This window comes from Culex quinquefasciatus, chromosome 3 (genome assembly GCF_015732765.1).
Source record: "Culex quinquefasciatus strain JHB chromosome 3, VPISU_Cqui_1.0_pri_paternal, whole genome shotgun sequence".
In the NCBI taxonomy this organism is placed as follows: Eukaryota; Metazoa; Arthropoda; class Insecta; order Diptera; family Culicidae; genus Culex; species Culex quinquefasciatus.
In genome coordinates, this window is record NC_051863.1 from 87,539,310 (window position 1) to 87,561,447 (window position 22,138).

The 22,138-nt window shown below is 43.6% G+C and overlaps 2 protein-coding genes and 1 long non-coding RNA gene across 3 annotated transcripts in view; 1 reads left to right on the plus strand and 2 right to left on the minus strand.

The window, feature by feature from the left end:
• The window catches only part of LOC6047281, a 61,026-nt gene that overhangs the window by 35,337 nt on the left and 3,551 nt on the right, over window positions 1–22,138 (plus strand). The window lies entirely within an intron of this gene.
• Window positions 8,068–13,427, minus strand: LOC119770466. Its single transcript, XR_005278841.1, has 2 exons — window positions 13,387–13,427; window positions 8,068–8,478 (listed from the first exon to the last, which is right to left on the minus strand). It is a non-coding gene; the product is annotated as an uncharacterized LOC119770466 (long non-coding RNA).
• Window positions 20,489–21,778, minus strand: LOC119770456 (6-phosphogluconate dehydrogenase, decarboxylating-like). Its single transcript, XM_038265412.1, has one exon. The coding sequence runs from the start codon at window positions 21,226–21,228 to the stop codon at window positions 20,821–20,823; it is 408 nt and encodes a 135-aa protein (XP_038121340.1). The 5' UTR covers window positions 21,229–21,778; the 3' UTR covers window positions 20,489–20,820.

Consider the following 22,138-nt stretch of genomic DNA (forward strand, 5'->3'; position numbering starts at 1 on the left):
ATGATCGCCTTAGCCGCCTTCTCGCAGGCGTAATCGACGTGGCTGTTGAAGTTCAGCCGGTCATCTACCATCACCCCGAGGTACTTGAGCGCTCTCTTCGAGTGCACGACGTGTTCTCCAATGTGTATCTGGGCCTGCTGCACCTTTTTGTGGTTACTAACCAGTATCATCTCCGTCTTGTGGTGAGCGATCCGCAGCTTCACCTCGAGCATCCAGTTCTCGATCATCGCAATGGCCTCCGTAGCCAGAATTTCGACCTCCTCGACATTTTCGCCGGTTACCGTCAGCACTATGTCGTCTGCAAAGCCAACAATCTCTACGCCGTTGGGTAGCCCCAGTGTCAACACTCCGTCATACATTCCGTTCCACAGTGCTGAACCCAGAATGGATCCCTGCGGAACTCCCGCGGTAACAACAACGGTTTTTTGTCCATCGGCAGTGTCGTAGACCAGCACGCGGTTCTCGAAGTAGCTCTTCAAGATCATGCACAAATAGTCAGGCACCTTCATTTTGTGCAGTGCTGCTGCTATGGCCGCCCAGCTCGCACTGTTGAACGCGTTCTTGACGTCAATCGTGATTATTGCGCAGCAACGGTTCCCCCTGCGTTTTTTCCTCCGCGCTTCGTCGGCTTTCTCGACCACTTTCCGGATGGCGTCCACCGTGGATCTCCCTTTACGGAAGCCGAACTGCCTCGCTGCTAAGCCATGCTCGCTCTCCGTGTACTTGGTCAGCCGGTTAAGGATGATCCGTTCCAGGAGCTTTCCGAGGGTGTCCAGCAAACATATAGGCCTATACGATGATGGGTCCCCCGGTGGTTTGCCTGGCTTTGGCAGCAACACGAGCTTTTGAACCTTCCACGGGTCGGGGAAGTGTCCTTCGTCCAGGCATTTCTGCAGGACTGTTCGAAACCTATCCGGGAATGCTTGAACCGCCGATTTCAGGGCGAAATTCGGGATTCCATCCGGGCCGGGAGCTTTCTTCACCTTCAATCTTTTCGCTACTGCCACAAGTTCTTCGTTGGTGATCGGATGACCTTCGGCGTTGCTACCCCCTTCGTCGTTGTACGGTGTAGGAGGCCATGTCGTTGGGTCATGTCTTGGAAAGAGCCCTTCCACAATGACCTTCAGCTTGTCGGGACACGTTTCAGCCACCATCGATGGGCCTCTGATCCTCGCCATCGCGACACGATATGCGCTCCCCCAAGGGTTTGCATCAGCGTCTTGGCATAACTCCTTGAAGCAGTTTGTCTTGCTGCATTTGATCGCTTTCTTGAGCGCGGCCTTTGCAGACCGGTACTCCTCTCTGCACTCCTCTCTAGTTGCTTCGGATCTTGCTCTCTGGACTCGTCTTCTGGCGCTGAGGCAACTTGCCCGAAGGGTACCGAGTTCTTCATTCCACCAGTAAGCTGGACGACGACAGTTCCTTGGCTCTAGTCTCCGCGGCATGGTTGTGTCGCATGCTGTCACCAGTTGTGCTGTTAGCTCGTCGGCACTCAAGTCTTGGCGACCATCACGCCAATGGAGCGCTTCCACGAAGAGACCCTCGTCGAAGTACTGCAGCTTCCATTTCCTTCCGTAGGACCGGCTGCTCCTATCTGGTACAGGGGCTCGTCTCCCGATGCTGTACCGGATCGCTTGGTGATCGCTATGGGTATAGTCCTCACTCACCCTCCAGTTCATGTCGGCCGCCAGTCGCGGGCTACAGAACGTAACGTCAATAATGGACTCACGACCGTCTTTGCGGAAGGTACTGCTGGTTCCGCGATTCGCCAGCCTAACGTCTAGCTTTGCCAGAGCTTCCATTAGGCTATGCCCCCTAGCATTGGTGCATCTGCTACCCCACTCGACCGCCCACGCGTTGAAGTCACCTCCGATAACGATCGGGCTTCGTCCGATCAGTTCGTCGGTCAGACTATCCAGCATCTGCTGAAACTGCTCCAAGGTCCATCTTGGGGGAGCATAGCAGCTACAGAAGAAGGTTCCGTTTACTTTGGCGATCACGAACCCTTCAAACGCCCTCGATACCACTTCCTGTATGGGGTACCGCCCCATTACGTGTATCGCCGCCATTCTTGCTGTATCCGCGGCCCAGTTTCCGTTGTCGTGTGGAACTCGGTACGGTTCTGCAATAATTGCCACGTCACACCCCGTCTCCGCGGTCGACTGCCACAGCAGTTGCTGTGCAGTGTCGCAGTGATTGAGGTTCACCTGGGACACCTCCATTACTTTTTGCCCGAGGCCAGCTTCTTGTACACCGGGCAATTAAAGCCACCCGTCGCATGGCTATTGCCATCGCCTTCTTTACAAAGCACGCACTTCGGCTTATTTTTGCAGTCTCTTGCCATGTGGCCTTCTCTACCACACCTTCTGCAACTGTTGGTTCGATCGGGACCATCGCAATTTCTCGCCTGGTGGCCGAAGCCCATGCAGCGGAAACACCTCGTCATCTGCTGGGTCACTCGAGAAACAGGCTTCAGTGAGCACACTGACCATCCTACTTTGACCCTGCCTACTTCCAGGAGCTTGGACGCCGCAGGCGTCGATAGCCGAATCGACGCAATCTGCGAGCCACCGTAGGCTTTCCTCAACCGGATTGCCATCGATGTCGTACGGTCTTCCAGAAGAACAATCAGCGCATCCTCTAGCTCTTCCTCCGTCGTGATCTCGTCCAGGTCTCTGCACTCGAGCGTTGTCTCCGGCGATAGCGCCCTTACCTTCGACTCATAGCCTACGGCCTTCTCGACAAGAGACTTGAAAGCTGAGCTCTTGTCCGCGGGGTCTTTCTTCAGCTCAAAAAGCATCGCTCCGGTTTGAGTGCGTCTGGTTTTAACCACGTTCTCGCCAAGCTCCTTGAGTTCCGGATCGGTTCGTACTTTCCGGAGGAGGTCTGCGTACGACGTGCCTTCCTTCACTTCGACTACCAATGCCTCGCCTTTGTTGCGCTCCCTGCGTAGCCTGGGTTTTTTCTTCCGCTTCTTCTCCTTGACCTTTTCCCATCCCTTCCCTGGGTCTGGTTCTGGCTTCTTCGCTGGGTCCGGACTGTCTCCATTCCCCTGCTTCTGCTTCTTTGCGTCCTCCTCCTCTCCAGGCGTTTCCCTGTCCCTTTTTGAGCTTGGGCCGGGCGGCGTTTTCGGTTCTTTCTCCCGTAGCGCTTCCTCCTCCAGTTTTGCCTTCAGCGTTTCTTCGGCTCTTTCAGCTCTGAGCTTCAGCGAATTTCGCGTCACCACCAGCGAGCTGTTTTCGCGCTCTGCGGCATTCATGGCTGCCTTGACTCCATTCACCATCTGCTTGATTCTGGTGTGGACGTTGTTTTTGTCCTTGATGAAATCAAAGAGTTCGTTGACCCTCCTCCTGACCTCCTGCAACGCGGTCCTTCCGAGCAGGACTCCGTCCTGAGGGGTACCGCCGGCGAAGTTCAATACGGAAGACTTGGGAGTTTCCCCTCCAATGACTCCTATCTGCTGACTCGAAGCAGCCGCCTGGTTGAACACTGGGGATCTCATCACCTTCCCGCTTCCACGAAACGCGCTCGCCCCTCCGCTTGCTGTGTCGCCGCCGTTTGACTCGCCTCCTGTCATTTCGACGTTTGCGTCCTCTTCTACCTCCGTGTTTTCCGATGCTTGGGGCGCATCGGGACCCTTTTGTTGGTTTGTTTCACTTGTCTTCATTTTGAATCCCACGAGTCGCTAGGGAAGTACGGTCCGCTGCGCCAGTGCCCTGCCGTGACGCAGTAAGGGCAAATTACGTGTGGGGTGCGCCCCTGTGCCCCACAGGCTCCGTTATCGACTGAGAATTTGTTGAACCCCCAGCCATGCATCCTCGACACGGGTCGCGTCACATCTTGGATTCGGGGTTTGGTGAGGTTTTGGGCTAAAACACTTATAGCGGCGTTCGATCGCTTGACAGAGGTGTTTACGGACCCATGTGGTTTTTTTCGAAGAAATTAAACAGAGCCCTTGTTCAATTCCGCCACGTCCTAGACATCCTCCCGCTGCTGGTCCGGGGGCGATGCAATGAATGTATGCAATCGCCGACAGCTATCCGCCTAATGCAACCCGCCCGGTAGCTGGCAGCTAAGCTCCGCAAGGACCCTCACCTGTCCCCACGGTTCACGGGTGTGTGTGTGTGTGTGTGTGTGTGTGTGTGTGTGCAACCAACCAAACGGGACCACGCGGCCGCCTCTTACAAATTGAGTTGTTTCCATTTTTTTAGATTTGACATCCTATACATGCAAATAACTCGCATAGGCATTTGGAAGGTGTTAGCTCTGCCGAGCTTCGGTGACCCATTTCTACGCAGGCTAGCCGTGCGCGAGGTACCTCAGCTTGAATCGACAAGCCCCGCCCTAAAGAACGTTTGCATCAATCGGATTCAAACGTTATTTAGAACTTCTGAATCCTTGTCAAATGGACAAAGACCCAGCGCGTATATAGTTTGTAATAATAGTATTCCTAATTCACCAATCCAAAGAACGGGGGATCGAACCCGGTTAGAGCGACTTTGATGTTTCGTTCATGCTTAGAGTTTCAAAAATTCATATTTCCTTAACATTATCGTGTGGAGCAGATGGGAATCGAACCCAGCATCATTCGCTTACAGAGCGAACAGCGTAGCCAGGCAGCAACGGCTGCTCCATATTTCCAATTGGAAGTTTCTCACCCGAAAAGCAGCACCGGCAGCGATTGCACTCGCATTAGGCTTGACCAAATCGATCATGGCGTTGGCGTTCAGCCGCAATTGATGACTCCCGTCGGATGTTACATCATAAAATCTGCAGGAACATCGCAGGAACCCACCACAACCGCACCAAGCACTTTAGTTCAAAAGAAAATAGTGAAAGCGCGCGCACTTAAACCCTTGCCACTCACGAAACACACGAAAAAACGAACATTTTTCCCAAATTTTCGAACCGGAGGTTAATATTTCCGTGAGTTCTCGGACACCGGAATTGACACCCATTTTTTTATATTTTGCCGTTTGCCTTCAAATTTTTTTTAAACCGATCAAAACAAATAAAAAACGTTTTCTTCCTCACTTCAGTCATCTTCGCATCAGAGCAAACACTAAAACTGCTTTCTCTTTCTTGCCAACACACCGATGCTCATCAGACTGATCAGACTGGACAAATATCTCGCTCTAGCTTTCAGGTCTCTTCAGTGCTCTCTTCCGCACCCATTTTTTATGCTGCCAGGCTGTTCTCATCGCAGCAACCCATAAACATAGCGTCACCGGCAAGTTTGCGACACACACCAAAAGAGAGCAGCATAAATTCTCTCTCGAATTCCCCTCCCTCTCCCACAACGAAGCGGTCGCACTATTACTATCGTGTGCTTCCAAGCACGATGAACCACCACCAATACTGGCACACGTCTTCTGTTTCTGCTGCCACTTCAAAATCAAGCTGGCATCTTGGAGACGCTTGGAAACCAAATTTATTTCATGAATTTCTCCCACTATTCTTGGGAATTCCATTAAACTCCAACTTTTTCACAAGGAAAATGTACACACGCGACGATTTAAACACTGTTTGCCATATTAACATTTACATTTCACAATAAAAAACGCATTTTGAATTCGCGAACCGTTTAGGCCAACCTACCACGCCAACAGTAGAGGCTCTCCACCAGTATCAAAAACCATGAATTTTGATACCCATATTGCCCCAATTTGTAAAGTTCCATAAATGTCCTCCCGGGAGAACCTTCCCTCAGGGCAATGGCCACTCCAGGTGTGGCCAATCCTGTTAAAATGGCCATTTTCATTACCAGTATCAAAAACCATGAATTTTGATACCCATATTGCCCCAATTTGTATGGTTCCATAAATGTCCTCCCGGGAGAACCTTCCCTCAGGGCAATGGCCACTCCAGGTGTGGCCAATCCTGTCAAAATGGCCATTTTCATTACCAGTATCAAAAACCATGAATTTTGATACCCATATTGCCCCAATTTGTATGGTTCCGTAAATGTCCTCCTGGTAGAACCTTCCCTCAGGGTCATGGGCACTCCGGGTGTGGCCAATATCCTAAAAGTTCGGTCCCAATCCCATTGCCCCAAATCATTCTGGTTTTCGGGTGACCGTCCTAACAATCTTCATTTGAACAGAATTCCTCTCAAGTTGGTGCACAACCTGTGGCACTGAAATTTTCTGAGGCTATCTGTTGGCTTATATAGTTCGCATGAAATGTGGCAACAGTGGTGCAACATTTTTGCGTGACAGTTCCAAGAAAGCAGGAGACGAGGCAAAATTTGCGCCATGTGGCCGCATTTCATGCGAACTATATAAGCTAACAGATAGCCTCTGACCAATTTCAGTGCCTACCGAGGTTTCGTCAAAGACGGATCCACGGTGGTAATTTTATTGCTCAAACACACACATGCACACATTGAAAAACACAGGTTGTGCACCAAATTGGGAGGAATTCTGTTCTAATGAAGATTGTTAGGGCGGCCAGAATGATTTGGGGCAATGGGGTTGGGACCAAACTTTTAGGATATTGGCCACACCCGGAGTGGCCATGACCCTGAGGGAAGGTTCTTCCGGGGGGACATTTACGGAACCATACAAATTGGGGTAATATGGGTATCAAAATTCATGGTTTTTGATACTGGTAATGAAAATTGCCATTTTGGCAGAATTGGCAGAATTGGCCACACCCGGAGTGGGGAATGCCCTGAGGGAAGGTTCATTTACCGAACCATACAAATAAGGTAATATGAGTATCAAAATTCATGGTTTTTGATATTGGTAATGAAAATGGCCATTTTGACAGGATTGGCCACACCTTTCTACGAACCGAGGAATAAGCATGTGTCTTTGGTGAGGTCACCGGATTAACACTTCTTCAATCGAAATGGCCAGATTCACCGCCTGCGGTAGAAGCAGTTGAAGTTCCACGAGCCGCAGTTGAAGTTCCACATTTTCCGCAGGTCAAGAATCCTACCCTGAGCGGTCAGAACAAATATAATTCAACCTCGCTTATCTACCCAACAGCGACGAAAACAAGAAGCACTACATGGACGTTTGGCTTGGCGAGGATGTCAACGACTTGGCCAGGGCCACTGAAGATGAAGACTCCGTGTTGAACATCGTTGGGGGTTAGCCGGAGAGAACGAGCCAGCACGAATGCAATTTCGCTGCCCTCGAGCTGAAACCTGAGCCACCACTGGGAGATTCGCCAATGTCACCAGTCGCGTAAACGGTTAACACCGACAATCCCCCTAGTCTCCGTTACCGGATGTGGAGTTCAGCAACGATACATCCATCTCTCTGCCACTGGAGATTCGTGGCCTAATGTACTGCCTGGAACTGATGCAGATACCGGTGGAGAATTCGTTGGTCTGCACTTCCCAGGAGTACACCAATACGCCGATCACGATTGACGATTTCGCGGTATGGACGATGGAGAATGAGCATCGGAAGCGGTGGCCCTGAAAAGGCAGCCCAACTTGCAGGTCGTGTCCCACTTCATGCAAACTTTCGGCAACATTGTCCAACTCGCGCCCCTTATTCCCGTGGTTCCCCAGCTACGAAGTGAGCGGCCAATATTTTGGTCATTGAAGCACTGGCGGTACCAGGGGGGGGCACGTGCCCCCCCTTCTGTTTCGAGAGTTGATAAAATCTTACCTGATTTTTTTAACTGGTAAACAATGTACACAATAGGGTGGGTACGGATTTTGAAAAGTTCTCAGATCAAGTTCTGGTGTGGTTCCCCTTGTAGGGCATAGCCATAGGGACTCTCACGCCAAATTTCAGCTCATTTGGTTGAAAACTGGCTTGTCTCAAGCGAGTGCAAGTTTACATGGGATTTACTATGGGAAATTTTGAATTTTCGTTCATTCGCTCCTACAGGCCTGGGGAAAACATGTAGAAACTTCTAGGATGGCCAGAAATGAGCGGAATCGTCTGGAGAACAACTTTCCCTAAGAGACCAGGTCGATTCGTTCAACCCTGTAGCCTTGATTACTTCAAGGGTCTCTAGAATTTGGGACCATAGGCTGTCATCTGAAGTAGATCGGTGTCCTCAAGCCTGGCTTGGGGGCGATCACTAAACTGTACAGTTCTGGTCTGTGTTCTAGAAAGAATTCCTTTATTTGGTGGCTCCTGGCCCTTTTATATGAGTTTGGTTACATTTCTTACATCGTATTTGTAGAGTTTACTCATTGGAGACATCTGGAGTTGGCTCTCTTTGTTTATGGCCCGAAGTGTCCTTTGCGCTGGATCAGCATTATCCAGCGCATGGCCACTTTGCCGTAAAACCCGAAAAATTGTACAACCCGAAACAGTCCCATGCGCAAGCACAGCAGTTATGCCAGCGCATATTGAACCGATTGTTATGTAATTTGAGTCCTGGGCCTGGCTGTGTGTGGCTCACTCAGCCAGGCAGGGCAATAAATTAAAATTGAAGTGTGAGGCAGTAAATGATGGGTTGCAACTAATTAGCTATGCAGGGTTGGTAAACCCGTGCAGGGGTGGTAACCTATCACACCTTCCCCCTAAAAGAAGAATGATTTTTATGAAGTAAAAATTATTCTTTACCATTCTCCAGTTGCCTTTAACAATCTTGTGTATATAATCAAAATCTTCCTGTTTTTTGTTATTTCCGAATTATTCACTTCCACGGCCTATTGCCGGGAAACTTTCACCTACTTCGGTTGAAGTTAGGCTCGGATGAGTTTTTTTTTTTATTTTTGATTGCGTATTTGATTACCCTATTTTTATGGATTTCTTTATTTTTATTCGAGGGTGTATGAAAAATTGTTATATTTGGATAATTTAGACTAACTATAGTATATGGGCCTTCATAAATGTTGTCTAATTTTCTATTGGTTTCTGATTTAATTAAAATTTTGTCTCCTACTTTAAGATTGATTGGGTTTGATGATTTTTGGTTTTGTATTCTTTTCAGCTTTGTTTTGATTATGATATCACGTACTCTTTGAGCTATTGTTTGTAATTTGAATTTTAATTGTGTATAGTATTCCTCGTGATTGTACATAGGTTCTATGTTGTTTAGTGTGTATGTGGGAAAATTTGCTTGTTTTCCAAAGACTATTTCGAAAGGTGTATACTGCGTATCAGTATTTGGTGTTGTATTGTAACAAAAACAATAGTAAGGAAGCCATGAATCCCAATCATCATGCAACTCATTTGTGAATGACCTGAGGTATTCGTTGAGGCAACGATGATTACGTTCCAAATTACCAATTGTTTGTGGGTGGTAAGCTGTTGAAAATTTCTGATTCAACTGTAAGAACTGAGAAATTTTACCGAATACTTCATTTTTGTATTCTGTTCCTAAATCTGATTTAATATTTTGGGACATCCAAAAACTAAAATGAGGTTTTCTACAAACGCTTTTGCAAGTGTTTGAGCTTGTTTGTCTTGGATTGGAACAACAATAACGTATTTGGATAGATCGCATTGCATAGTTTATGCGTATCGATTACCATTTTGCGTTTTTGTCATAGGTCCAATTGTGTCTATGGAAATTGTTTCGAAAACTGAATGAGGAGTTGAAGTTTTTGTATAAATTTCGTTTGTTTTTGCAGAATGTTTGTTCATTTTACACTGAACACATTTTTCTACAAAAGTTTTGATTAGTTTTTGCATGTTTTTAAATTCAAAGTATGCTTTCAATTTTTTCCAAAGGCGGTAAGAACCAACATGACCTCCTATCGGTGAGTCATGATAATATTCTATAATCCTTAGTGCTTCAAGTGGATCATTTATAATTCTACGTTTTTTATAAAAGATTAACGTAAAGTTTATTTGTTTTGAGTTTTGGTTAGTAATAGGATTTGGTTTGGGTGTGGCTAGCACTTTGTACGCGTGTATGAACTTTTGAATATCACATAAACTTGAGAATTCAGCGGTTAGCGCTAGAGCTAACTTGTCTATTCCTAGTTTATTGGCCTGTGAGTCAATGTTCTGAATAATCTCCATGAGAGTATCATTAGTGTTAGACAGAGGCATAGGGATAATTAACGCTGGAGTTAATTCCTTTCTGGATCGCTTGTCTCTAATGGAAATTTTTATACCGGTTTGCGCATTTGTATCAATACCAACTATTTCAAGTTTTGGTAGATTATAGACGTCATTTATATTGCAAGATTCGTAGATTTTGAGTTGATCAGGCTCTACTACTGAACTTGGCTTTGTTTGATTTTGTTGATGCAGTTTTGTTCGCGCTCGTGTTTGTACGAGATGCACATACATCTGTTTCAGCTCATCAATGTCGATAACTACTTTGAAAGTGCGTCAGCTCCGACGTTTGATTTTCCAGGTACATAGTGTACTGTGAAATCGAATTCTTCGAGATCTAAGCGCATTCTAGTAAGTTTCGATGATGGCTCTTTCATTGAGAACAGATAGACTAGTGGTCTATGATCTGTTTTAACGACGAATTTCCTACCATATAAATATGGCTTAAAATGGTCAATTGCCCAATGTATGGCAACGAGTTCCTGTTCTATAGTGGATTTATTTGATTCACCTTTAGTGAATGTTCTGCTTGCGTAGCATACTGGTAAGTCAATATCTCCATGATTTTGGGATAATATTGCTCCACATGCTATTTTGAAGCATCCGTTGTTAAAATGAACTGCTTTTCGAAGTCAGGAAATTGAAGAATTTCTGGTGACAACAGTTTATTCTTAATTTCTTGAAAAGCGTTCTCGCATATATCAGACCAGATGAAAGGTTGATTTTTGCGTAATAGTCGATTTAATGGGTGAGCTGTTTTAGCGAAATCTGGCAAGAAGCGTCGATAATAATTTGCAAATGCTACAAATCTTCGAACATCATCTGCATTTTCTGGTTTTGGATATTTTTGGATCACTTCATATTTTGATTTGTCCGGTTGAATGCCTTTGTCTGAGACATGATGACCTAAATAAGTCACGTCAGTTCCGAAAAAGTTACATTTTGCTGGATTTAGTTTAAGATTGAAGTGTCTTAGTTTGGAAAAAACATTTTCCAGATTTGAGATGTGATGATTGATTGAGCATCCGACGACGATAATGTCGTCAATATAAAGGAATGCACATTCTGGTGGCAATCCACTCAAAGCAATCGTCATCATTCTTTGAAAACTGTTGGGCGAAATGTTTAATCCGAATGGAAGTCTATTGAATTCGTAGTGTCCATTAGAACTAGAAAAGGCTGTGAATTTTTTTGATTCCTCTTCAAGTTCAATTTGGTGAAATCCGGACATTAAATCCAAAGTTGTGAAAAATTTTGCTCTACCTAGATGATCTAAAATTTCATCAATTCTTGGTAAAGGAAATTTGTCACCGAGAATCTTTTTATTTAATTGTCGGAAATCCACTACCAACCTCCATTTTTTCTCGTCATTGTCGGTTTTTTGGGCACTAGCATTATCGGGGAATTATAATGAGACGTTGAGTGTCTTATAATCCCGTCATTTAGCATTTTGTGCACTTGTTTGTTTGTTTCCTGAATGTGCGCTTCTGGAGTTCGGTAATTTGTAATATAAACTGGTCGACTATCTTCCAAGTTTATTTTTTGTTTATAGAAATTATTCGTTGTGAGATGATCATTTTCTAAAGAGAAAATATCATTATATTCACGACATAATTCTATTAATTTGTCTTTAGCTTTTTTGGGAACTTTATCCAGTTTTAGCGACATCAGTAATACTCCGGCTGCCGGTAGAAGCTATTTGAATGATTTCGGCAGCACTTGCCATTTTAACTTTTTTATATGATCTGTTTAATGTAATTATAACTTTAACTAGTGTCCTAAATGAAAGTGGTTCGACGTGTTTTTCGAGCTTTTCATTTATTAATGTTATGATTTCTCCTTGGAGAAATCGTAAAGTTTTTGTTAACGGAGCTTGTTTTTGCTCCGGCAAATATTCAATTTCCGAAAGTCCTATGCGATATAAGCTTTTCGCTTTATCTAATTTCGTTAATAAGGTCTTAGACCTATATTTTCTATTCGGGTTTTTTGAAAAAATTTTTAGAATAACCCCCAGACCTTCATATGTTTTTTCTAATAAATTTTCTGTCATCTAGATTACTTATCTTATACATTTAAATGAAGAAATGTCCAAACATTGAATATTATCCCCATTAAAAATGCTAGTATTGATTTAATTTTTTTTTAAATATTTTTTTCGAAAAGATCGGAAAATTTCACGAATGTTTCATGTATTAACATTGAAAATCGGACCATTAATTGCTGAGATATCGTCATTAGAAAATGGTGGGCTGTTTGGGTGAGACTTAGAAAACTTCAATTTTCGTGTTTCTTTTTCTTTAAGCCGCTGTATCTCAACAACCAGAGGTCCAATCTTCAATGTCTCCTTGACAATTTTATAGCAAATTTTCTGAACTTTTCAAAAAAAATATTTTTAGAAATGGTCACTCATGGTCACTATTTTTAAAAATCGAAAAACTGCAAATATTTCGCTGAAATCAAACTTTCGGTGGCTATATCTTGAAAACGGGGCCCTTTATCAAAAAATCTGTAAAGTAATTTTCGATTGCAAATTCAATTTTGCATAAAAAAATGAAATCAAAAAAATTTTATGAATGAAATTTCAATTTTTTCCAAAAATCACCAGTTTTTCAAAAAATCATAACTCGGCGGCAGATTTTTTGACCATGTTTCTCTATAGCTCAAAAGTTGCGGATTTTTGTCCCCTAAAACATATCAAAAAATCTCGAAAATCAAAAAATACGTATTTTGGGAATTTGAGTTTTTGTGAAAAAAAAGTTAATAAAAAAATCGGGAAATTTTTTTTCCGTGTACCTATTTTTTTCTAAATAGTCCTTAACAATACCTACAACTTTGCCGAAGACACCAAATTGATCAAAAAATTCCTTCAAAAGTTACAGATTTTCGAATATATACGTACCATTTTTGTATGAACAGCTGCCAAATTTGTATGGAAATTTATATGGACAAACTAATGATGCAAAATGGCCTCTTTGGTCATAGGGAAGGCCCCCACAAAGTTTGAGATAAATCAAAAAATACAAAAAATAAATATGGTCGAAATCGGCCGGTTTTGTAGAGAATTGCTCATTTGTAGAGTTTACTCATTGGAGACATCTGGAGTTGGCTCTCTTTGTTTATGGCCCGAAGTGTCCTTTGCGCTGGATCAGCATTATCCAGCGCATGGCCACTTTGCCGTAAAACCCGAAAAATTGTACAACCCGAAACAGTCCCATGCGCAAGCACAGCAGTTATGCCAGCGCATATTGAACCGATTGTTATGTAATTTGAGTCCTGGGCCTGGCTGTGTGTGGCTCACTCAGCCAGGCAGGGCAATAAATTAAAATTGAAGTGTGAGGCAGTAAATGATGGGTTGCAACTAATTAGCTATGCAGGGTTGGTAAACCCGTGCAGGGGTGGTAACCTATCACAACCCCCATCGAGCTCAACGGCAATACATCCGGGGTTTTCGGAACCAACGGTTTTCCCCAGAAAGCATCAAATTTTCCTTAGCATGCTATGAATGCTTGATGAACAACGCGACGCCACGTGTCAAACAGCTACCACGTGATTGTAAAATTTGCACCATAACAGTTTTTTTCTTATTTGGAGGTTTAGAATACAGCTAAATAGTAACAGGATCACCATAAATGATAATTCTATAGTTCAAAAAGTAATAAAAAGTCATTTTTCATAGGCGATGCTAGTCCATAAATGTCCTCCCGGGAGAACCTTCCCTCAGGGCAATGGCCACTCCAGGTGTGGCCAAACCTGTTAAAATGGCCATTTTCATTACCAGTATCAAAAACCATGAATTTTGATACCCATATTGCCCCAATTTGTATGGTTCCATAAATGTCCTCCCGGTAGAACCTTCCTCAGGGCAATGGCCACTCCGGGTGTGGCCAATCCTGCCAAAATGGCCATTTCCATCACCAGTATCAAAACCATGAATTTTGATACTCATATTGCCCCAATTTGTATGGTTCCGTAAATGTCCTCCCGGGAGAACGGGTCTAGCTCATTTCCCCGAATGACATTTCCCGAATGCCATTTCCCCGAAAATCATTTCCTAATTGGTCACAATCCCGAATACCACTTCCCTAACCAGCCACATCCCCGAATGCCATTTCCCGAATATCATTTCCCTAATCGGCTATATCCCCGAATGCCATTTACCCTAATCGGCCATTTCCCCGAATGCCATTTCCCCGAAATGACACTTACGCCAATTGCCGTTTATTAAAATTTAAAATTACTCGAATTTGCATATCCCCTAATCATCATTTTCGCTAAAGCCTTTTTCCATGACGAACAGTTATTTTCTTTCTCAATTTTACCGAAAAAAACAGCTTTTCGGGTATACTGATGATCTCGCTGTTGATTAAATGTTGTAAATTGGGTAGTAAAACCCTTTGTCAATTTTTATGAACAACGGTAAGAAACACGATTGAAAACCATTTCTGATAACTTTTTTTTATTAATTTTTATGCAAAAAAAAGTTTTTGACAAGACAACATTTTTTCGATGGATCAATTATGGCCCCCCTGGATCGAGCTGTCAAGTAGGAGCTTTTCTGCCAAGAAGGGCCGTGAAGTGAATTTTTAGAAATTGAATTAAAAATCCCTTTTAAATCCTTTGCGGTCGTTCAAAGGGTCATTGTACTTAGTAAAGCTTATTTTTCTTGTGAACAATAATATCACAAATTTAAGCTTAATTTTAGGACCCAATTACTAGATTTTTTGTTGTTCAATTAACATTTGTATTCAACCGCATGATTAGATGTTGTTTTTGAGAAATTTGCAAGGAATTTTTTTTCGAATTTTGTTCAAGAACGCAAAAATCGAACAAATAGGTACACAAGGCTGGTACAAATTTTTGTTGATTATACTTTTCGCCAAATCCCAAACCAGCAATGCGAATAAAATGATCAGTGTGAACGGGGTTCTGTACTACGAAAATCGCACGGTATGTTTTCTGAATCATAAAAATAACAAAACTTCTATTGCATTATTATTATCATGTCTATAAGAAAAAGGTATTTGTTTTGAGAATATATAAAAAAAAGTCTGTAACAATATTCATTGTATTTGAATGAATAGTACCAAACCTTCCAACACCCCTTCCCCCCTAAAATGCTACGTCTGTTCTGAGTGAAGCCAAAAAGAAAGTTCATCATTCAAGGCCAATACGAACCTTTCAAGAAATATTATATGTAGTTTGATGTGACAAAAATTGCCATCATTTTTTTTCTTATACAGTCGACTCTCTGGTTGTCCATCTTCTCGATATCAATAATTCTCCATCTATCGTTGAATTCTTCAGTCAGTTTTCAATCGAGTCTTCATTTTGCATCGTTCTGTAATCTGATGATTCTCTTCCTCGACGGTCCCTTGGATATTGACAAGCAGAGAGTCGACTGTAAAACGCTATTTCCCCGAACGCGGTCAAGCCGAAATGCCCGGTGCCCCGGAGCGCGCGCGCGGAAATGGCGTTCAGGGAAATGACTATTCAGGGATATGACTAATCGGGTAAATGGCATTCGGGATTGTGGCCCATTCGGGAAAATGGCATTCGGGGATGTGGACGATTAGGGGAAATGGGAAATTCGGGCAAATGGAATTCGGGGAAATGACTATTAGGGGAAGTGTCTTTTCGGGGAAGTGGCATTCGGGGAAATGTCCCTTCGGTAATATGGGTTTCGGGGAAATGTCGAAAACGAAACTATTGGCACTACGCCCCCCGGGGCATGGCCTTCCTCTAACGTGGGATTTCTGCTCCAGCGCCTCTGACGAGACAGGAGAAACCGGGACCGACGTTTTACTTCACCATCCGATAGAAGCTCAGTGGATAAGGCGGGAATCGAACCCGCGTCTCATAGCATCATCGGGATCGGCAGCCGAAGCCGCTACCCCTGCGCCACGAGACCCACGGGGAAATGTCATAGATTCCAAAACCATGAATTTTGATACCCATATTGCCCCAAGTCGTATGGTTCGATAAATGTCCTCCCGGTAGAACCTTCCCTCAGGGCAATGGCCACTCCGGGTGTGGCCAATCCTGCCAAAATGGCCATTTTTATCACCATTATCAAAAACCATGAATTTTGTTACCCATATTGCCCCAAGTCGTATGGTTCGATAAATGTCCTCCCGGTAGAACCTTCCTCAGGGCAATGGCCACTCCGGGTGTGGCCAATCCTGCCAAAATTGCCATTTCCATTTCCATTTCCAAAACCATGAATTTTGATACCCATATTGCCCCAAGTCGTACACCCAAAATTCAGAGTCGAGATAATCGTTCTCTCAAAATTTATTGAGGGCTCAGTGCCAAAATCGATAGAATAATGGTACCAACTCACACCATCATAACAAATGAGTTCATTCGTTAGTTGAATCAATAAATCTCCAACAAGTGTCATACATCGACTTCTGACTTCTCCTTGGTCACCAAGCTGTGGTGGCCGAGGCAGCTAAGTCATTGGATTGGTTTGTCAAAGGTCTCTGGTTCGATTCCCGTTGTCGACACTTTTGGTTTTTTGTTTGACGGATGAACTTTTTTTGCAAATGAACCTCGAGAGAATAGTTCTATCGCCCATCTCGAGCTGTGTTCTCTGCGTCCGTGAATGGTACCACTATTCTCTCGACTCGAGACCATAATTCTCTCGAACTAGCGCTGCCAGTTTTGGGTGTATGGTTCGATAAATGTCCCCGGTAGAACCTTCCAGGGCTGAGCTGTCGAGGTTAGTCGTCGACTAACAAGTTCTTTACAAAAAATGTCGCCCTCCTTAAACATTTGGCGCCCTCAGCAGGGAAACTTTGCATTTTGCAAATTTGCTAAGTTGCCAAGTTGCGCCGCGTTTGTTATGAATATACTAGCAGTGCTCTTCAACGTGCTCCGTTTTTATTGTTCTTTCCATTTTCTTGATGCTGCTACGTTGCTGCGTCGCTGTTCGTTTTATGCATCGTTAGCATACAATGACCGGTGTTATGGTATGTCAGGGTCTGTGTTTGATATAAACATTTTTGTTCGCTGCGATGATTGAATTTATTGCGGCTGGAGTGGCTATTTATTGCCAAATCATTCAAAAACTCACCTTCCGTAGGGGTGAAAATGGGTCAAAATGATTTTTTATGGAATTTGCTATTTCTCAACTTATACAATAAATTTAAATTCTGTTTAATGGGTTGTGTAGAAGATATCTTATAAAACGCTTGCTTAAAATGTCACATTCCTAGAACAAAACCTTATTTTTTAGCAGCTATATATTAGCCTGTCCCATTTTGAGGTCATGTCGAGGAATTTCAGGTGCTCACTTCTTAAATGATAGATTATGATGTTAGGAACAATGTTTTCTTAGACAAGAAAAAATAATAAAATACTTTCTCGCACCCCCTAGTCGATTTACTGAAAAAGTCACTTTTTTGAACAAATTTTCTAAAATCGCTTGGAATCAATACAAAAACTGATTCGATCTGGTGAGTATTATCTTCAAACGATAGGTTTTTGTCCATAGATTAAGATGCACTATCAATATTGGACCAAAATCTTAGTTTTTGGACTCTCCCAGGCGGATTTATGTCGAAAAAATCGCATTTTCTCGAAACTTTTTTCAGAAATGCTCATTTAATTTAGGGTAGCCTATTTTTCCCAGTAAAACCAATACATGCAGCTTATAGGAAATTTCATGGCGAAAATTTTTCCCTCTGAGAAAATGCAATTTCGACACTCCAGAGCCGAGATATTTGAGTTTTAGTGAGAAAAAAAAGTGCCAATTTTCAAAATTCCTCAGAATTCAGAAGCAAGGCCTACTAATTACACGATGTTGCAAGCATGTGTCGCAAAGGTCAGGGTATGCTTTCTTATAGTAATTTTGGCCGCTGAATCCGAATCTGAAATCAAATTTTGTATTTTGATGAATTTCAATCCAGTTTCATTTTCATCAATGACAAATACATTCGATGTGGTGAAGAATATCACTAAGAACAACATGGAATCATCAGGTGAGTAGATTTGGCTGTTGCATATGTATCATTTCCGTTTTTTCACTAACTGCAACTGCTGCACTAAAAATGGTATGAAAATACCAAATTTAGGTATTTCTTGTGCAAATACCAGCGACCAAAATGTGCTCTTGGGTGCCCAGTAATAGATGGTGAAATACCATGAAATCATACCAAAATCATGTATGTGGAAGACCACAGAAATACCAAAATCTGAATATCCAAGTGGGAATACCTGAAAATTAAACCATGGCAATACCAAGTTTTGGTATTCAAGCAATGTTCAAAAATCCAGAAGACCTCAACTTGGTATTGAAATGGTTTTATTTTGAGGTATTATTTTACCCTTGGAATAACATGGTTTGGTATTGTTGTGCCCTTCCACATACAAGATTTTGGTATGATTCCATGGTATTTTACCATCTATTACTGGGCAACATTTTGGTCCCTGTTATTTGCCCAAGTAATACCAAAATTTGGTATTCCCGTGTTATTTACCCCTGCTCGGGTAGTTCAGAGGAATTTGATAAAACACTTTAACCCTCTACAACCCAACCCCGCCTCTAGACGGGCTTCGATTTAAAAAATCGCCAAAAATCAATTTTTCAACCAATTTTTGATCTTCAAAAAGCATTGGAAAGAAGAACTTTTAAAATTTTGGAACATTTGAGGGTTGGAAGTTTGACTTGTTTTATGTGACTTTGCCAATGTTTTTAAACATCTTATTTTTTTAGGGGTCAACTTTGGATGTGTTTTTTACTAACATTTCCTATATTTTAAGTAAAAAGAAGTATGCAGTAATTTTTCTAGTGCCCCAGACTATGCCTCTACGCATTTATTTACAATTTAAATGATAATGGTTCCATTTTATAGCAGAAAATGTGAAAAACATGCAAAAAATTGAAAAAGTTACTGTAAAAACATGAAAAAATTAGATAGGCAAAATGTAATGATAGGAGGTGATAGGGTAGGCCAAATACTACTAAAAACAAACATAAACTTAACAAGATAAATGGAAATTAAAATACTAAAAATGAAACAAGAAAAATATAAAACAAGAGAAGTAAAGTTTTTCGTAGAACAAAAGTTGCTCAAAATGACCTCCTAAACACGGGAAAAATAAAAATTTTCGAAAGAAAAATTTGGGCAGTAGAGGGTTAATACCAAAATGTGGTATCCTGGCTTAGAAATTTTTCCACAATTTCAAGTCATTTCTTTAGGGGGTGTATCAAAAATGTTTGAAATCAAGTTTGAAATTTCCGGTTTTCAATGAAAGCATTCGCTTTGAGACATAATTTTAGCGCAAAATTAATTATGTTGTTCATATTGGTCGAAAATTTCCCATAGTTTTAGAGGAACTCGATAAAATACTGTAATACCAAAAGAATACCAAAATGTGGTGTTCGACCATTAACAAATTCTGCAATTTTGCAATATCAAAACAATACCTTAAATTGGTATGATACCACATTTTGCTCTTGCATAATCCTTAAGACAAATTTTAAAGGGTCCAGGAATAGCAAAATTCGGTATTGATACCAGAGAAAGGTATTATTACGCATTTCCCTTGTTATTTACCCATGCTCGGGAACAGAGTTATGTTGTTTTGGGTTCCAGGGCACTGCGGCATTGAAGGCAACGAAATGGCTGATGAACTTGCCAGACAAGGCTCATCAAACATCTCCGTGGGTCCCGAGCCGTTCTTTGGAATCTCAAAAAGTGCCGTGAAGCAAGAAATAACTAATTGGGGACAATCGCAAATTGCTTCAATCTGGGGCGAGATGCGTGGATTGAGACAAGCTTAACCGTAGGGAACTACGAATACGCGCAGGGCTTCTAACAGGACATTGTCCTGCTAGATATCACCTGCACAAAATCGGTATGTGGCCTAACAACCTCTGTCGTTTTTTTTAACTAAGCTAGAAAGCTCGGCACATTTACTCTGCTTCTGCGGAGCACTTGTGTCTCGAAGGTTGCGGTTCTTCGGATCACCTTCTTACGCCTTACGATGTATGGCACCCAAGAGGGTGGTGTCAGAACAAGCTGACAGTAGACCTAAGGGTTAATCACTTCGAGTATACCGCATACTGCGTACGGCCGCATACTATACGCGCGTACCATACGCGCATAATTCTGGCTTGGTATGGTCAACTTTTTAATACGATTTATATCAGTGTAGTTGTCAAAATCGCTCAAAATAGTAAACAAGGCTAAATTCTAAGCTAGATTGCAATCGACAAAAGTTTTTTCGGCAATTTGAAAATTAAATTGTGGAAAAAACATCATCATTTGACGATTTTTTCATTGAATTTGTTGTGGGTGGTTGCTGGAGTTTGGTGAAGTCAAGTCGCTCCGTGATTGGCAAGTTTTGAGCTCGGATTCGACAAATATGAGTGCGGATTTGGAGTCATCAAAAAGTTTGGGTTGGAGTTCTGGAGCAACATTTGAAAGGGACGGTACGACATTGCTCTTACGGCCTTTTATTACACGCGTTTATATGGGAAGAAAGGCCGTAAGAGCAATGTCGTACAGCCCCTTTCAAATGTTGCTCCAGAGTTGCCCTTTTTGCTCGAGCAGGGGCTGGATTTTGTCCATGAGGGTGGTGAGATTCTTCCGGGAGGGTGGCTTCGAGGTCGGTTTTGTTAGATTCCTCTGACGAGATTTTCCTTTTTTGAGCGCTTCAATCTTTTCGTCGTTTTGGTGAGGATCTACAAAGCCTGATCCCGTTCCTGATCCAGCTCGACGATCTTCTTTTAAGTTTAAGCAACCAGTCACTTCCTCAAAGTGGCCTTCCGGTACAACGAATTACCTCGCGACGCAGTCCGCGCCACGACAACTCCGTGTTGGGAACCACATCAAACGAACCGTCTTTTCGGTAAAGAATCTGCCCCAACGGTACAGTTCTGTGTATTTGGATGCTTCGACGAACTGTGCAATAGCATCTTGCCAATAGCACTGCGGATGATGCAACCTCCACGCCACATCAACGCGATTCCATCGAAGTTCAGGTTCCACTTGTACTCGTTGACGGCCTTGCGGAGCAGCATAAAGCCATGGCCATACGAGACGATGTTGGCACAGTACACGGCGCTGCGGATGTGCGTGAGGAACGTCTTACGGTCGGGTTTCGTTGCGCGGCAAAGTGCTTTCAGATGGAGGTGGAAGAGTCCTCCGATGGGGACGAGTTTCGTTCCGTAAACGGATCGCGGAAGCGGAAGAAGACCAGCGACGGGGTCGTTGTCGGAAATGGCCAAGAGGAGCATCTTCTCAACAACAACAAGTTCAGCCCGCTGGTGAAGAACAACAACAACAATGGTAAACAAGCCGGGAAAGGAGACGTCCCAGTGGTTCCAGTGGCCAAGAAACCACCACCTCTGGTGGTAAAGAATACGAGCTACGCCAAGCTGAGGAGTGTAATGTCGCCGTGCACAACCAAGCCAAGTTACAAGCTAACTCCGTTTGGGATCAAATTGCTGTGTTCCTCCGAGGAGCGTTTTGAGACCGCGCGGGCCCACTTGATTGCGAACAAAGTGGAGTTCTACACCCACGAGAAACGAAGCGAGCGGCAACTCCGCGTCGTCGTCAGAGGACTTCCACCGGCTTCACCTGAATTCGTCAAGAAGAACCTCAAGGAATCGCAAAACCTGGATGCTGTGGCGGTACACGCCATCAAGAGAAAGGGAGAGTCCGCCTCGTCAGAGGAAACCCCGTACATTGTTACGTTCCCCAAGGGGTACACCAACTTGAAGCAGCTGAGTAAGATCAAGCGCTTGAGGAGATTTCACATCCGGTGGGAGGCCTACCGGAACAAGCGACCGAACGTGACCCAGTGCAGGAACTGCTTGCAGCTGGGTCATGGAACCAGGAACTGTCACCTCAAGGGGAGGTGCAACAACTGTGGGGGTCCCCACAAGACGGACGAGTGCGAAGTCAAGGAAGCCCAGCCAAAGCGGTGTGCCAACTGCTCTGGAGCCCACGAAGCGTGCCCAAAGCGTGCGGATTTCATCCAGCGGCGACAGCAGGCGTCGAAACCAAAACCGCCGGCTAGGAAGGCGGAGAAGCAGAGTCCAGCAGTTCCGGCGTTCACGCCGGCGGAGTTTCCTCCACTGCCGGGCGCAGTTCCGGACGGAAAACCGAAGGATCGCCCTCGACCCGCAGGAAGCAGCAAAGGAA

Bases quoted from the DNA above. Each gene is read 5' to 3' on its own strand.
- LOC119770456 (XM_038265412.1), bottom strand. From the start codon at position 21,228: ATGCTCCTCTTGGCCATTTCCGACAACGACCCCGTCGCTGGTCTTCTT.